Below are 17,264 nucleotides of genomic sequence, written 5' to 3'. Positions count from 1 at the left end.
ACACTAAATTGCAGGCTCAACTTTTCGACTGTTGTTATAAAATATACGTATTTCGTTTGTGATACAATTTGTGGGCGTTGGCTTGCATAGATGCTGAATGGCAATCCGGCCTATCCGGCAAATGTTTTAATGAACTTGTGCCGGCTTATGCGCCGCCAGGCAAGTCTGGAAAAATCAGCCCAAAACTTGAGCCGATTGCAAATTGAGTTTTGCGCTTAGCATTCGCACATGGCCGCAGTATGTCGTGTCAAAGGCTTGTAAACGATTGCATCATTAACTTGCTTACGTGAGCTGCAAGGAGCCGCGAGGAGCTGCGAGGAACTGCGAGGACGGCAAGGACGCTGGCAACGTTCAATTAAGGCTTAATTATAAGAAGCCGAGAGTCAACCGCGTCGCGTACTTTCCGCCGTGACACAGTTTCGCCGGGGCGGAGGGCCACGACTGCTGGCTGGATGCAGTTACTCAATTATTGCAGCGCAGCCGCAAGTTAAGCGACTCCTGCGACACGTTCATGTTACGCATAATGTTGCGAAAGCGACCTCAATTGCTGACATTAAACTGTTGACATTACTGAGAAAATTCGACTAAATGCTTAACGGCAATTAATATTGGATATTACTTGCGAAAATCGGATCTTGGCCAGTCTAGGTGGATAGTTCGCATCGAATTGCCATAGAAATGCCCTTATGAATGTTAACTGATATTGGAGCTATATTAAAATATGGCCTTTGCGGCCCTCCTCTATGTATATGCGCACACACCTGCTCAGTCAATCAAACATTATCTGTGAAATTTCGATACCTGAATCGATATCGCTACAATATCCGCCTCATTGTAAGCGACTGAATGGCAGCTGCTTTCAGGGGACTGCTCAATGCATTGCCCATGGAGCTCTGATCAGGATCAGCATCATTGGGTCTGGCATTAATTAAATATTATAATAGCTCATTGTGCTTCTGCCCCAGACATTGGGCCTCAAAAGGAAGGGCCTCTAAGGGGGGACCCCTGGCTGAGCACATGGACAAAATGGAATATCAATGGACTGGCCGGGCAATTGAGTTTGTGTTGCTGTCGGAGTTTGGTTTGTGTTGCGCTTGGCAAATGTTTGATTTTCATTAAAACCACTCAACCGAACTGCTTATCTTAATTATAAGATTTTGCCATAATATTTACATTAGCTGGAGTCGGTGAGAGTGCATAATGCTTTCATGGAGCTGGGCGTAGGCTATTGCTCGGGCTGCAGCCATTTGGCCTAATGCTTCTTCAATGCAAATATTTGTGGCATTGCTCATACGTTGCGTATACGCAACGTGCTCCACATCTATTCCACAGCGCTGTCTGTCCAGCTGTCTGTGTGTGGCAGTGTCTCACTTCTGCAAATAGTCCACAATGACGTCTCGCACGGTCATGGATTGCATTTCGGCTACAGCTGCCGTTGCCACTGTCTGCCGCCAACTCTCAGCCGACAATTGTGCTAAATTTTTTAACTGCAATAATTATACGGCAATTAGGAAAATGTTCAATACTGCAGCATAGCTATGCCAGGCAGCCAGCCGTTACAGTTTTTGACTGCACTCGGTAAACTTCTAATTGCCATTAGCGCACTTTGCTTTCCCCCAGCTGCCGCCGGGCACGCCTACTGGGCGGCAAGTGTGAAGTAGCTAGTGGGTGGCAGGTGAACTCCAAGCGCGTAATTAGACCGCGCTGCCAGCTCTGCCTCTGCAGCTGCTCGCTAGCTGGCTGCCTGGCTGCCTGGCTGGCTGGCTGGTTGTCTGTAATTTAGTACTAATGGCGCACTTAAAGCGCAGGCAATTATTTTGGAACTATACCTACAGCCGCAGCTGCATCTATGCCAATACACAGGTACAACAATATACGCTCCGTACCGCCCTTGCCACACAGAGCTACCGCTCGAGTAATTTCAATAGCCACCTCGAAACACAATACGGGCATCGGCTCCATTGTTGGCGAATTTTTAAGTGCTTGAGGAGAGAAGCGCCATTTGCATAGCAGATGCGATCTTTCAAACAATTATTATCAGCAATTAATACCTGAAACCCGTACAAACAAAATGAGGCAAAACAATGATGAAATTGATTATGATATAGTGGGAGGAGAGCTTGAGCTAATGCCATATATTGAATAAATGCTGCTAATGGATAAGGATGTGGGATACCAACGCATGTCTAACCGCAGTGGATTCAGAGTATAAATACAAAGTGAAATCAGAGACTGCATTGCTCTTACTTTTTACATTTTTTAGTTTATTTTCATTTTAGTGTTTATTTTTTGAATAAAACTATCTCAAAATCGAACCAAAAAAAAAAAAAGTCTGCGAAATAGACTCGCACTGAACATTTACCGCATATGCAACCAACTGCGATTGCGGGCTTTGAATAAGCCCACAAAATAGAGAGAAACAAGAAAGCGCCAAACAAAACGAATGCGAATAAAAAATAATAAAAGAGAAGCAGAAATCAAACCTTGTTGCTTGTTGTTTAGAATCCCCCAAACTGTCAGTCATATAAATCTTATTGAGCAAAAGTTTGAAATGCTAACACTTTCGGTTGCACACATGCAGAAATTGGGCAAATTTGTGCGCCAGACTGTGTGAGAAAGAGAGACGGAGATAAAGTATATGTGTGTGTGTGTGTGTGTGTGTGCGCCAACAATCAGTCTATAACTGCGCTTTTATGTGCCAGCTCACTGGAGACTAATGCTGGCGCTATCAGAAATATGCAAAAATCAACTCGGCTGTTGCAAGTGTGCAAGAGTGGCAAGTGTGGCAACTGCCGCAAGTGCTGGGCTGCCAAACAACGGAAGGCAAAATGTAGTGGCAATTTTTTGTGTGTGTTGTGTGTGTTATGTTGTGTTGTTGTTTCCTACAACGACTTTCCTCAGCAACGAATGAAAATATGGCAAAAACAACAGCAAACAATATATAGACCCGCGCACAACAAGTTTTGACAAGTTCAGACGACTGGGGTAGGGCCGGGGAAACAGAGAGATGTGTGCGGCATGTCTTGATTTGCATAAGCCCGGCTCTGGATTCCCTCTTTTTTTAGCGTTTTTATGACAGCGACAATCGATAGTCAGATAAAGCCATAGTGCACTCGCTGGCTGGCTGGGGAGCCATCAATCAAAATTTCATATGTCCAATGGCATGCCAGAGCCAAAGCCAGCCCCATCCCTCATCCTCCATTCTTCGTTTCCCATTCTCCACCTCCCAATCCGTATTCCCCATTCACCATTCACCAATCCCCGTTCCCTGTTGCACCCGTAAGCTGGGCCATCAATTGCGGGCTTGTTTAATTAAAATTCATGCGCTCGGTATTTATAAGTACAATTCTTGCCACTGCCAGCGGGGTATTAATAAAATTGACCACGAAAAGGTCGAGGCCAGCCAGCACCAGCACCACTGGACAGCCAGCTGAGACTAAAACTCCAAATTCTTTTCATTTCGCATCGAAGTTGAAATATTTCTTTGTCAATTTAAATACTTTTCATGAGCGAATATTTCGTATTATGCAAATGCACATTCCATGTTTATTAGCTATGAAGTTGAAGCTGCCAACGGATCACTTTTTTTTTTTTTTTTGCGGCACTGAAATGAAACTTCAAGTAAACTTATCTATATGGTATTCGCTACATAAGAAAGTTGAGTAATATATGTATGTATGAGTAAAATATACATGAAAATGCCTAAAACACGCCAATTATAACTGAACTTCGATAAAGCATTAATGCATTACTTCGAATCGGAATAGACTTTAATCATTTGAAATAAAATTAATCGTTTTCTGTATACAGTCGACAGACGATCAGGGACAGATTGACTTGGGTCGTCATCCTGATCTAGAATATGTGTACATGAATATTATTATTATTTTCACGCCTTCTTCTGCCTTTGCTCTCATTTAATAACCATTTGCTTCCGAGATAAATGAAAAAAGCATACACATTTTTAGAAGTATATGTTTGATCAGGAGCATTCGTGATTTTTCATGTTCGTGTGAGTGACTTGCGCTCAGCTATTGGCGAGATGTTCTTGAAATAGATTAACGCTCCCACAGTGATGCTCAGTAAGTAATGGATAACTGTAAAAGTCTTTGCATTCTTCACTTTCACATACACACGTAGGCTGTTGATCAGTTCAGTGATCGCAACCCTCGAATACATACCAATACATACAAAAAGACGTTTTCTTCATTGAGCTCAACAAAATCTCTTGGAGTGACGAGAACGGAAAAGCCGAGATACCGAAAAATCGAAAGGGTAATGCCTGAGTGCGATCGATCTCTTTGAAGGTCAAATTCGTCCCACTCGGACCGTGATTGAAAAGAGTAACGGATACTTACGAGCGAAGACATAAAGCCTCATCTCTTACTCATATCTCTTCCCGATTTCACATTAAAGTACTTAAAAGTATCCAGTATAAGGGCTTAACTTGTAATATTCATTTTCATATTGATTTTTATTTTATTTAATCGCCAGATTATTTTGTGGTGCTTTAACTTGCTGTGATCTGTCATCAATGCTTATTTTTTCTTTTGCTTATAATTTTCACGTTTGAACTTGCTTAAAACTTGGGAGCTCAATATATTTTGCTGTCGATTCGATTCGTTGGTATTTCTTTTATTTTTATTCGCCTCAAAGTTGTTGTCGCTGTTGTTGTTGTTGTCGGCGGTGGCGGCACCCAAAGCGCTCATAAATCAAAAATGCTCTTGTTTGCTTACAGGAGCTCCCACTCTACGCTTGCAGTGCATGTGTGTGTGTGGGTGATGTGTGTATAAATCACAAAGCATGTCCTTTGCCAATACAAACACAATTGAGCATGCATATGCAACAGCAGCGTGTCTCAGTATGCAGTAAGCTAGCTAGCAAAAACCATGGAAAAGAAATTGCGTTAAAAAAATTTGATTAAAAAGTTTGTCGCCAGCCTTCTATGTGTGTGTGTGTGTTTTTGTGTGTGTGTATAGACACAGTGCTCTATGTGGCTCGTTAGGTATGTGTGTGTGTGTGTGTGCGTGAGAGTGAGAGTTTGTATGTATCGATGACTGTCAGTGACACCCGCAGCACCGAAATGGAGGGCCAACAGGCATTGTGCTTATCGATATGGGGCCAATGCCATGTGAGCCACGTTATAAATCTTTCAGAGGCCAAACAGAACGGAGCTTGAATTCAATTTTACAACTGACAGCATAGACGAGACGCCGGCCACGGGCATCACCTTCGCCTTCACCTTCCCCTTTTCCCGCCCCTTTCGCCAGCTGCTCCAGCACTCTAAAATATTTATAATGAACAGCGTATTACAGAGCTTGTCAATTGCACAAGGGCTTTTGTTTAATTTTCTTGAGCAGCTGGCAATGTGTTGTTGGGGCACAGTAATTGCCAAGGCGGCATGCTTGTGGTTGGGCTGCCCTTTTCGACGCTTTTGGCTTTTAATTTGTTGCAAGTTGTTTTGATGTGCGCAACCTGTCGTATGCGCAATTAAAAGTTTTGTCCACTTTTCCATGTAATTGTCATTTGACAGCAGCTGCAGAATGTGTAATGTGTAAACGGTTGGCCCTGCCCTCATTTGTGTCAGCTGCAGCTGCAGCCGAAATTAGCCATGTTAGCTTAACGTGACAACGAGCTGGAATTATACGGCGCACTCAACCCTCGGCCGCTAGGCCCGTTGCGGTGCACAAGTTCAAGGTTGTGCATATATTGTCATGCAAATGGCATTTTGCAAACACACACACACACACACGTGCACACGCACAGGCAGCTAGAGCCACATGAGTCTGTGGCAAATAGTCGTTAGGCGCTAACAAGCATTTTCCTACTCATATCCAACAAAGGAAATAGGTTTTCCGTTGCATTTGTTACAAGGAAAAAAAAGTTGGCAGGGGTCGGAGTAGGCAACGGCGCCCTGGGAACGGAAATGGGGGAAAATAGGAATACAGCTACAGCCTAGGTGCTAACAGAGTCTTGTCGAATCACGCAGTAAGCAGCTTTAGCACAAAAGTGCGTAGCCCAGCTGCCCAGCCAAAGTGAGAGCCCAAAAGTATGCAATGCTAAATGCATTTGCTGTCAGGCAAAACGAATGTCAGAGGACATCGAATGTGTGTTCGTTGCGACTGACTTTTTTGGGGCTGCGCATTGGCACAGAAAGTTGTGGCTACGCCTGAGCCTCTTAAGCCTGGAACTGGCTAGAAACGTGAGCAAAAAAAAGCAGCTGAGTCTGAGGCAAGCAGCAGCTGAGGGCAAGCAGTTTCAGCAAGGGTAATATTAAATGGATGAACATGTGAATGATATAAAGATATTTGACAGTGTGTTGAATAAGGACAATATACAATATATAAAATATGCACACATTAAAGGAATGTTGTGGATATAGGCATTCCGGCATAAACTTTACTTACAAAATTCAATTAGAGACTAACTTGGCTTTCATTTTAATACTATCATATATACACTCAGCACTTAAAGCTTATTACCCATGCCAGTGGCCTCATTTGGTGGCCAACATCTTCCGCCAACGGGCTGGCAACCATTTAATCAGTTCGTTCATCACCTGAGTCGGCTCGAATCCGTCGGCTTTTCCGCGCTTTCGCGTTGCGCCAAATAAATACGCAAGCAACTCCGCGCGAATCAACTTGGCCCACTGTCGAGCAACCTCAATGGCAGCTAGGTGAGTGTTTGTCCTTGGACGTGTTTGTGCGAGAATTGTAATTGAAATCGCATCGAGACGCGAAATGAAACGTAAAGTCATCGAATCAATTGAAATGAAAATTAAATTAAATGCATGCGCTCATACATTTATTCATACTAGTCTCCCTTTTCCACTCTTGCTCTCTCTCTCTCTCTCTCTCTCTCTCTCTCTCTCTCTCTCAATCTCTTTCCATACATGTTTGTGAGTGACAGCGCGCAGATTTCAATAAACTCGCACACCCACACACACACTCAGAGTCAGTCGCACTTACAGTGCCTTTTGCCTTCTTACACACACTCATCAACTCAATCTTAATTAAACACAGACACGCATATTGAGCTCCATGAATGGAAGAAGCAACCGCTTGACTATGACTCACAATGTAATTGATGGGGCGGGGCAATTGGGCGGTCATATAAGAAAGCTCGCACACTTTATGAAACTGTGGTGTGTGCATATAAGGGTCACACTGTTATATGCTGACATAGGCTATCCCTCTCTCTCTCTCTCTCTCTCTCTCTCTCTCTCTCAATATGAACATGACCTTTATGCTTACATTTCAAATTAGAAATCTATGAATATGAATATTAAAATATTAGATTGAAATTATTATTTATTTATTTACTGTCCTTTAAGTGCGAAAGATTTGCAAACTGCTTTTATATTGTTTGATTGATTAATTGTTCGTCTTTGATGTGTCTGACGTTTCGGTTCTTAATTGAGCGTAAAGTGTGCAGCCAAAAAAGTCAAAAGTGGTTTCAATTATGCTGACAAATTACAGAAAATAAAATATATACATACATACATATGTACTACGCATTTTTAGAAATAGCAAACGCACTGCATGGCTCTGTGTGGATGAGGTTGACAGGCTTCAGTCAAATGGTATTTAAATAAAATAAGAAAAGGAAAACGAGAGAAACTCAACCGAAATGAATTTTATTAAATTGAAATGAAAGCGATGTCTTTTACTCTGTCTCTGTCTCCCCGATTTGCTATGTGATTTCGCTGGTCTGTGGCACAGTGCGTATTTATTTGGGCAACTGTACGCAAAGACGCAGCTACAAATCAAATTTCAGCCACACAAAATGCTGCTGGCGAGTGGGAGAGACGTCGTGATGTGCTTTTAGTGCTGCATATTTAAATTAGCTGCTCTGAGGCGAAAAGAAATCATAAGTGGAAATCTAATAATGAGGCCGCCGTAATGCTGGCTATCAAATCAAATAAGCTCACCCAATCGTCGCATAAATTTATGACATATGCAAAGGCCAAATGTGGCTGGAGCAGGAGTCGATCCTGCTCTGTCCTCTGCCGGACTGGCCACTGCTGTCCTCCTGTTCTGCTCTGCTCTGCTCTGTTCTCTGCTGTATTCGTCGCAGTCAGGTAATTCCATTATGGAGCAATCGCATTTCAAATGTGGCTAGCACAACAACAACAATAACAACAACAACAACAACAACACAAACAGCAACGACAACGACATGAGTTGAACATTTTATGGCATATGAAGTATATGCAAAGGCTCCAGGTCCAGTCTCAGTTGGCAGCGCTTGGAAGAAGCAAAAACTGAAACTAATTTTCCACCTTGCAGCACAATTTAAGCCAATCAACTAGCTGGTGCTTTAAATTCAAGCTTGAAATCTGGCGACAAAGTCCCCATAGATGCAAAGCATGTGCAGCTGCAATGGCTTACTATTTGGTTTATAATTTTATATAATTTAAACATAAGTAAATAATATTATTTAAGACTTGTATAATATAATATATGCATGTATTTATTTATTTAAAAATTTTTCAGTTTCTAAGAAAAATTCCTTAATGAGAAGGCATAAGCTAGAGTCCAACTACTCCATCGAAGATTTTCCTATATGTTTCATCTTTCCTTGAAGTCGCCAACTTGCTCGATTGCAGCTGATTGCATTGGTCAGTTGATTTTAATTAAAATTTGACCAAGCAGTCGATGGTAAGGCAAGATTTAATTGCCACAATCGGCGGTTGAGCCTCAAAATGGGTTAAAATTTCATAAATGCTGTACAAAATATGAAGAAAGCCAACAAATATAAAAAAAAAGCCAAAAAGGAAAAACTCGCATCTTTTGGTATATGCGAAGCAAGAGACAAGGCAACGTTTTACACTGAAATGTATGAGGAATGAACATTTTGTGGCCACGGCACAAGCACACACACACAGATACACACACACACACAAGGACATCAATGTCAGGGCGAATAACAAGGCAGGCAGACGCTGGGAATTGGGGAGCTGGGCAACTGAACGCCGGGAAATGGAAAATGGTAACGTGTGACGGGTAGCTAGTGGCTGGTAGATGGTAGATGGTAGATGGTATATGGTTGGTGGTAACTGGGAATAGGGGTTGTCAGGAGCCACGCTGCGTTGGCACCAGTTTTGGCGTTTCCTGCAGTCACTCGACTGATTTAAAATGTTACCGTTATTTATACACGTAGCCTGGCTATATAAACAGCAGGTAGCAGTAGCCCCCTATTCGCTGCTTACACACCCAGTCCCAGAGCATCTCAGTGTGTGTGGGTGTGTGTGTGTGTGAGCAATTTTTTCACATTTTTCATCGTTTACTGTGGACGGCTGTGCTGTAGCTGCAGCTCGACAGCATCGTGCAAGTGACTGACTGCGACTTGGCAACAACAACAGCAACAACCACACCAGAACCACCAGCAAGTGGAGTAACTGAAACAGCAACAGCAACACACACATCCGCGCCTCTTGGCACAACCCTTGCCCCGCCCTCCGAGCGCTGTCAAAAGAGATTTTTTCAAATTAACTTTTCATATATTTATGTATGTTTAAATTTGAGCTCAACCTTTTTGTCAGTTAGCAGCAACACATCGTCATACACAAATACGTGCACACACACACACACACACATATGTACTCTACTTTGTGCACGTGTGTGTGTGCGGCAAGTAGTGCTGGCATCCCTGCACATTCTTTAAGTTGTTATTTTCCCTGATACAGCCTTCTGGCGCCTGAATGAATGTGTCATAAACGTTTCAACTGGAAAAGAATAACCACAACATGAAATAAGTAAACCGAAATTCTCGAAATGAAAGGGCCAGCCAGGTCATACCCTGTAGAGAGACGGACCAATTTGAGCTGCAATGAATTTGTGATTAAAAATATAGAACCAGGCTAGGATTGATTGCTCTGAAATGAAAGAAATTATACAGCAGATTTGCAAATATATCTTAAGTATTTACTCAAGCATCTGAAAAGCATTCACCATCGCTGTGTTACCCTGCAAACATTACCGAGTTACAGGGTATGCCACCGAGAAAATAAAAACGCGACACGTGAGCCAAACGCACACATATTTTAGCATATGGCTGCAGGCTTTTAGTGCACACAAATATGTGGCAAAACTAAACTCAAGCTGACATCTGTGCGTTGCAAAAGTCAACATTGTGTTTTCAGCAAATTTTTCAGTTTGTTGGAGTTGGCTTCATTTTGTTTCTTTTTTTTTTTTTTTTTTTTTTTTTTTTGTCCTTTATGCATATTTGAAGCGCTTAACGAAATTTGCGCCATAAATATTTGATAATGCGCTTGGCATGTGGCAAAAGTTTGGCTTGGATATTCCCTCGAAATTGGTAACTTATAGCAATTAAGAGAATTTCGCAACTCCCGAAAAACTGGTTTAATTATCTAGTCTCACTGCATGGAAAGACTGCCAACTCTGGCAGCATCCAGCAGGAAAGTCGTTACTGAAACTGAAGCTGTGAGTGAGGCAAACAAAACTAAATCAGTCTATATAAAATTAGCATTATATGATGGAATCAACTTGGATTATATTTAAGTGGCAATAGATCAGTAGGAAAGAAATTTGAAAGAACGAACTTTACCTATGTGAGAGACTTATTATTCTTACGGACTGCAGGCGTAATTTAAAATAATAATTAATAAAAATAACTAATGAAATCAAATTTAAATATAGATAGATATATGCTTCATTAATATACTCTATAATTCCAATATGATCAATGCTTAACATGGAAACTAAAAATTAAAATGTGAAAAATTCTTAGTATATAAAATATGCATAGAAATAATATATGTGAAATTATATATATAAAATGATATACTTTGTTATATTTTTTTTTATTTTTAATTATCATAATGATAATTAGTGAATCTTATATTCCCAGGGTAAGTGTATTTGCATGTATGCCAACAGTGTGTCCACATGGCGCAGGACATTATAAAGTCACCTATTCCCGACTTGTTTGTATCTCTCTTCACATTTTTCTTTTACCTACAAGCCAAGAAACACTATCAATAGACAGATGTTTGCCGAGCCTATACAATTTTGGGGATCGCAGCGTGCTGGCGAATGGAAATGTGAGTTAAAGTTAAATACCTCGTTACATAACACATGTAGTTTTCTTGAAAATAACATAAATTAAGATTTTACACACATATTTCTTAAGTTTTTCAGAATGTACCCCAAGTAAGTAGCCATACGAATACGGATGGAAATCGAGGGCCTGTTAATCAGATGAGTCTTTCAGATATTTTAAGTCGTTCACACCAATAAAACGATGCGCCCACATAGCTAATACTTGTCTATTGGGATACTCGCAGAGCTTCGGCATGGGCAGGCTGTCAATATTGCAAATTGCGCACTACTCGAAGGCGAAAGGAGGCGACAGCAAGAAGCCGCCGTCTGCTCCGACGGGTAAGCTGGGGATGCGAATAGTGCCGGCTGTTCAGAATAAGTTGAACTACGACGAGAAGAACATGAAGCTGGGCCGGGCGCTCTCGCCACATTTGACCATCTACAGAAAGCAATTAACCTCGGTGATGTCCATATTTCTGCGGGCGAGCGGAGCCACACTGGGCCTCGCAGTTTGGATAATTGGCCTGACGGCCCTATTGTGCAAGCTGGACATCAATGCCTTGGCAGAGAAAGTTGAGGCGCTCAACCTCGGCGGGGTGACGTTCACGGCTCTCAAGTTCATCCTAATGGTGCCCTTTAGCTACCACGTGATGGCTGGCACACGCCACTTGATCTGGTATCTGAACATGTTCCTCACCAAGCCAGAGATATATACCACCGGCTATGTGGCCATAGCGATGTCTCTGCTGCTGGCCGCAGGTCTGGCGCTCATTAGTGTTAAGCCACAGCACAGGGAGCCCGAGCCGGTCCTCCACGACAAGCCCGAGCCCAAGTGCCCAGTGGTAGAGGAGGATCCCTGTAATGTGCCCGATACCCACGATGAATGCGAGGAGGCTCCCGAGCCTGTTAGGCCGGATCAGAAAGGTTGTTGGTGCGAGGATTAGAGTCGTGAAGACACGAGCATCAAGGTCAAGAACAAATACCAAAACCCATTCATGGGTCTCAAAAAATTCACCGGGTGAATAGTTAGTTTAGAAGCCTTCTTATCAAATTTTATGATCTCGTCTCTTCACGGACAAATTGATGGTGCTCGGTCCTTTCGAATGAGTTGACTGAGATACTGGTTGTAATTAAATTGCAAATATATGTATTTTTTAAATATATGAATCTATATATATATTTGATTTTTGATTCCATAGAACTAAAACTAAAACCTGAGAGTAGAACAATCTAATTACGGCACAGGTGAACAAGCATCAAGTTACTGAAATGAAAACGCGTTATTCGCTATCGAGCGCGTCATCAAAGCCAACTTTCAAATGAAAAAATCATCTAATTTCATGAAACAATCCCACAAATGCGTTTGATTGTGTGAGACACCTGAATGTTGTATGGCAATTGTAGTGCATAATCTACGGTTCATTGGACCTGAACATTGAGCATTGGAGTGCTGGAAGAGGAGGCGAAGGGACGAGGAGGCGGTCGGCTATGTAGCGAAAGCCATTAAGTTTATTAAGAACCTTTAATTAGTTTATGTGGAGCTGCGCAGGAACGAAGCGAAGAACGTGTCTACATTTCATTAATTACAGAGCTGTCAGGGCAACCAGCGGCCACTTTAAGACACTGCTTACCTTTTGATGGCCCCATCCGAAAACTGGCAACAATGAAGCCTGCAAATGGAATTGGCATGGGGCACGGGAGTGGGGAGGAGGCGAGGCCGACTGGGCGGGGAGGTACTCTATGTACACAGTTGAGAGTCGAGGGTTTTGATTGAACAGTCGCCTCTTAAGATTTGACGTTAATCTTTGATAAGTGAGGGAGGGAGGGAGAGAGAGAGAGAGGGTGAGTGAGCGGTGTCAGTTTTGCTGACACTTCATTATGCGATTTTAATATGAATTTGTTTATAAATACATGTATATTTGTATATGTATGTATATGTGTGTATTTCTATGGGACACAACAATGCCGTTAGTCGATAAAATCTCATTTGGCTGCGAAACGTTTGATCTTAATTAGTGTACTTGAATGTTAGCTCATTCAATCGAGTGTCGGCTTTACATCAGCATCAACAGCAGCAGCAGTAGCAGCAGCAGCAGCAACGTCAGCATCAGCGAAAATAAGAAAATGTCGCAAATCACCAAGGGGCATGGCCTGTGGGAGAGAAATGCTTGGGGAGTGGCTCGTCTGCCTTCTACTTCACGCTTGATTGGCAGCCTTGCTTCCTGCTCTGGCTCCGATTTTCCCAGTTGCGTCCGCTTTTTGTCTAAGCGGATTTCATCCGCATATTAATTGAAGTTTACACAGCGACAATAGACGCTTGCCGTGCCTCTAATTAATTAGAGTTCGCTGCGTCTTAGCTGCACACCGAATTTCTCACAGTGTAGCTGCGAAATTCGCGTCGGGCTGTCAAACACGCAGCTAACTTCTTAGTGCGGCTCAAATATTTTTCAATTAAAATGGCTGCCCGGCTATTTGCTCAGCACTTTGGCGTTTTGCATAAAAATTTAGTGGTCTCATAGAGGCAGCCGACGATACGAAGCTACCCCGCTTGAAGAACTAACATGAGGGGCATTCGCAGAGACATAGCTGAGCCACCCCACCACCTCAAAGAAGGTAATCAGAGTGTGGCTGACTGGAATTAAATTAAAACGAAAAAAAAAAAAAAAACAAGTATAAATCGATTAGCTCTAATGCGCTGGAATGGTTAATAGATTTCGCTGTGGGCACATTTAGAATCAATTAAAAGATATTATCTTAAAAAGCTCACATAAATAGCAATCATTATACTGTTTCTGATTATTTTTGTCATTAGTTAATTAGGCATTTGTGAGAATGGAATATGATATTAATAATAATCAATTTGTAGATTACTTAAAACTCTATTTTATTTAGTAAAAATTCTATTCTTGCTCCCATAGCCAAGACAGATAACCTCTTTGCAATGCAATGAAACGCAACCACTTTCAGCTGGCCACTCACTAATTAAATTTATCTCTTACCAGCTAAGTACACACACACACACAAATAAAATTAAGCATACGCCACGTAATACAGAGTAAAATATACGTAAACCTATTTGCAGCGTACGCTGCAGCCAAATGGCTTAATTACCTTAAACTTTAAGCATACACACACATATATATAGTGTGTGTGTGAGTGCAGGCTTACCTTTAATTTTACCGAACTCGAAAATCGGCGCTTAACTTTTCGAGTGGGCAACACGAATGGCAACCCGAGCACTGCAGACATACAAAGCGAGAACTAAGCCAAAACCAAAACTCGTCTTCTGGCAACTGTCGATAATTAGCTAGAAAAGTTTTAACTTGGCTATTAACACGCATTTGCTGCATAATGGGCCTGTCTGGCATAGAATTTGTGCTCTGGCTCCATGGCTTACCTTTCAGCTCGGCCACGTGGCGCATTAACTCAAATGCCTGGGCAATAAAGCAATGTCTTGACTTTGGCCAAAAACTTTTGCCACTCGCCCCTGATTGGCTGTGGCAGTGGCAACAGTAGCAACGGCAGCAACATCCTCAGCATTGGCACAACAATTGCCGCACACTTGACTGGCGTTGAGTGTTTCATAATTAAAGGCGAACAGCAAAAACAAAAAATGCCACACTAAATCCTTGAACTCATTCCCTTGCTGCTGCCTTTACCTTTGCCTTTGCTCTGGCTCTGGCTCTGGTTCTCGCTGTGGCTGTGGCTGTGCCTGTGGCTGTGCCTGCGGCTGCATTGCGTGTGGCGGCTGGCAGCATGGCCAAGTTGCAGCCACAATTGTTGCACGCACAGCCCCAGTCAAGTGGAAAAATGGCTGCAGGCGTGGCCAGCCCTATATATGTATGTATATTTGCACACAGTCTGCCTGTGTGAGCAATTTCATTTCATATTTTTGCCACCAGCCCTAGTTTTGCATGGCCTCTAATTACCTGGGTGCCTGGCGTGCAACTTTTTGGCCTGATAATTTCTTAATACTGAACTCCGTTGATTGCGGCAGTCCCATAAGGCCGCCCCCCTTCGAGGCCCGAAAGCAGCAGATTCATTAGCCAACTGATTTCGAATTGATAGCAGCAATTGCGTATGATTTGAAAACTTTTTTACTTACACTCTGTGACTCGAGTAATAAGCAATCTTCTGCTTAAACTTGCCGTACAGAAATTTGAGCTGAGATTAACTATATATCAATATATGTATATATGCGTATACCTAATGTGAAAAGTTATTGAGCTAGGCACAGATTATAGCTCAAGCTGCATTCATTTTCTTTCAATGTGTTTGTGCTACATTGATCTAGCTGCACTGCACGATATATCTAGCTCTATCAATGAGGAACTTACTTCTCACAAATAACTATTTCTCAACTCTCTTGCTCTGATACCCTTCAGCCTGTAATTGAAGTTCATGTTGATTGAGATTGGGATGGTCTTCAATTACTTGCTTCAGCTTACTACAAATTCTTATTTCATAATCAATTATTTTTGACTCACATTTAAGTGAGGCTTTCATTGATGCTTCTCTTGCACTTCAGTGCTAAAGATTTCCCCTTCTTCAGTCTGTTTCTGGTATTGAATTTACAAATTGCGAACTCGTTTCAAGAACTTACAAACGATGCACTTCTCTTAAAGCGGACCACAGTGCACTCGTTTTGCACTTGGCCCAGCTCATTGAAGGACTGCATTGGGCCACTTTGGCCGTAGCTGGTATTGAAGCCCTGCACACATGTCAATTGAACTGCTGCAGACATAAATCAATAGCTCTCTTACGGCAATGCCAATTGCTGAGACCACGACATGTCTGCCTTAAAAATGAGCTGCAGCTGCAGCCGCAACTGCAATGGGCCAAGTGTTCGTTCGTTTTGTCAGCTGCTAGCTGCTAGCCGGGCCCAGATGGGCCAAAATAAGTAATTGCATTCAAGCCAGAAAAATTGCAGGTAGTTAAGCTGGCAGCCCCGACGCGACGGCCACCGTTGCCTAATTGAATTTTTCAGCGCCTCGCCCATTTATTAATCCGATTTCAATCGACTTGCGAGTCCCAGGTGTAACGTTGCATTTCCCGTCGAACTAATGACAATCATTAGCCACATTTAGATTGCCGTCACTGAAACTGAAATTGAAACTGAAAACGAAAACGAATGCCATGCATTCGTTGCGAATCGTGGTGAAAAGTATTGCTAGAGTGCACTTAGTGCATTTCGTTTAAGACCTTTAGAAATCGAATTGTTTTTTAGCAAAATTTAAATGATTGTAAATTTAAAAATAAAAAACATTATTTAGTGTTGAAAAGGATTATTTTTTTTTTATTTTTTAGCAAAATTTAAAAATTTATAAATTTTTATAAAATATGATTATTATATTATTATTATTTAGTTATTTATTATATATTATTTAGTTTTGAAAGAGATTATTTATATAAGGGGTATACATATATAATCATCAATTTAGATGAACTATATCCTTACCGGAAAGTGTCTGCATATTTTTGTAAGTCCTTAAGTATCTAGCTAGATATAACATTAATAAAGCTATAAATTTTATCTTAAATGAATATGGCCTTAGGTAATGTCTAATGATATATATATATATATATCTAAGGATCAATCAGAATTATAATTACAGCACTCGCGTATGCGTATGCAATATAAAATTGTTTCTTTTAATCGTCCCACCTCGAACCCTGCGCTCTCTGTTCTGCTGTCCATCAACCACACATTCGATAACTCAATGCACACGATCAATAAATCAGTTGCATTGTCTGATGAATGAATTTCGCAAGAATTACAAAGGAATTCGTATACTTGCTAATTTGCGCCACGCCCATTGTGCTGTGTCTATAAATTGGGTCAAATTTTTGGGCTTTGCCGTTTTTCGCTTTCGTTTTCGTTTCAGTTTTTTGTTGAGGCCGCCTGCCTTTTAATTAGCATGTTTATTTGACTTTGACTGTGCGAGTGAGAGAGCGCAAAGTTTGCGCCACTCAGAGGCGCAGTAGCCCCAAGCGCACAGGACGTATGTGTAATTTCAGTGCGTATGTGTGATGTGCTGTGCATGTGTGCGTGTGCGCGTGTGCCTCTGCGTTGAGTGTTGATTAAACAAATTGCAAATGAGTTTGGGCCTTTTTTTGTTGTCGTTTTTGTTGCTGCTGTCGGTCTAAATAAATATACAATGCTTTGGGTAAGACATGCACTTGAATAAACTCTTATAAAAC

At 41.8% G+C, this 17,264-nt stretch overlaps 1 protein-coding gene across 1 annotated transcript; it reads left to right on the top strand.

The window, feature by feature from the left end:
* Positions 1 to 11,029: 11,029 nt before the first annotated feature.
* SdhCL (Succinate dehydrogenase, subunit C-like) lies at positions 11,030 to 12,241 on the top strand. The gene is made up of 2 exons (XM_018000955.2): positions 11,030 to 11,174; positions 11,236 to 12,241. Exons 1-2 carry the CDS (start codon positions 11,164 to 11,166, stop codon positions 12,005 to 12,007), a joined length of 783 nt encoding a protein of 260 aa, XP_017856444.1. The 5' UTR covers positions 11,030 to 11,163; the 3' UTR covers positions 12,008 to 12,241.
* Positions 12,242 to 17,264: the final 5,023 nt, after the last annotated feature.

The sequence above is a fragment of the Drosophila arizonae genome, chromosome 2, assembly GCF_054131065.1.
Source record: "Drosophila arizonae isolate 15081-1271.41 chromosome 2, UAZ_ARI_1.0, whole genome shotgun sequence".
Taxonomy (NCBI): domain Eukaryota; kingdom Metazoa; phylum Arthropoda; class Insecta; order Diptera; family Drosophilidae; genus Drosophila; species Drosophila arizonae.
This window is presented reverse-complemented; position numbering and strand designations above follow the sequence as displayed.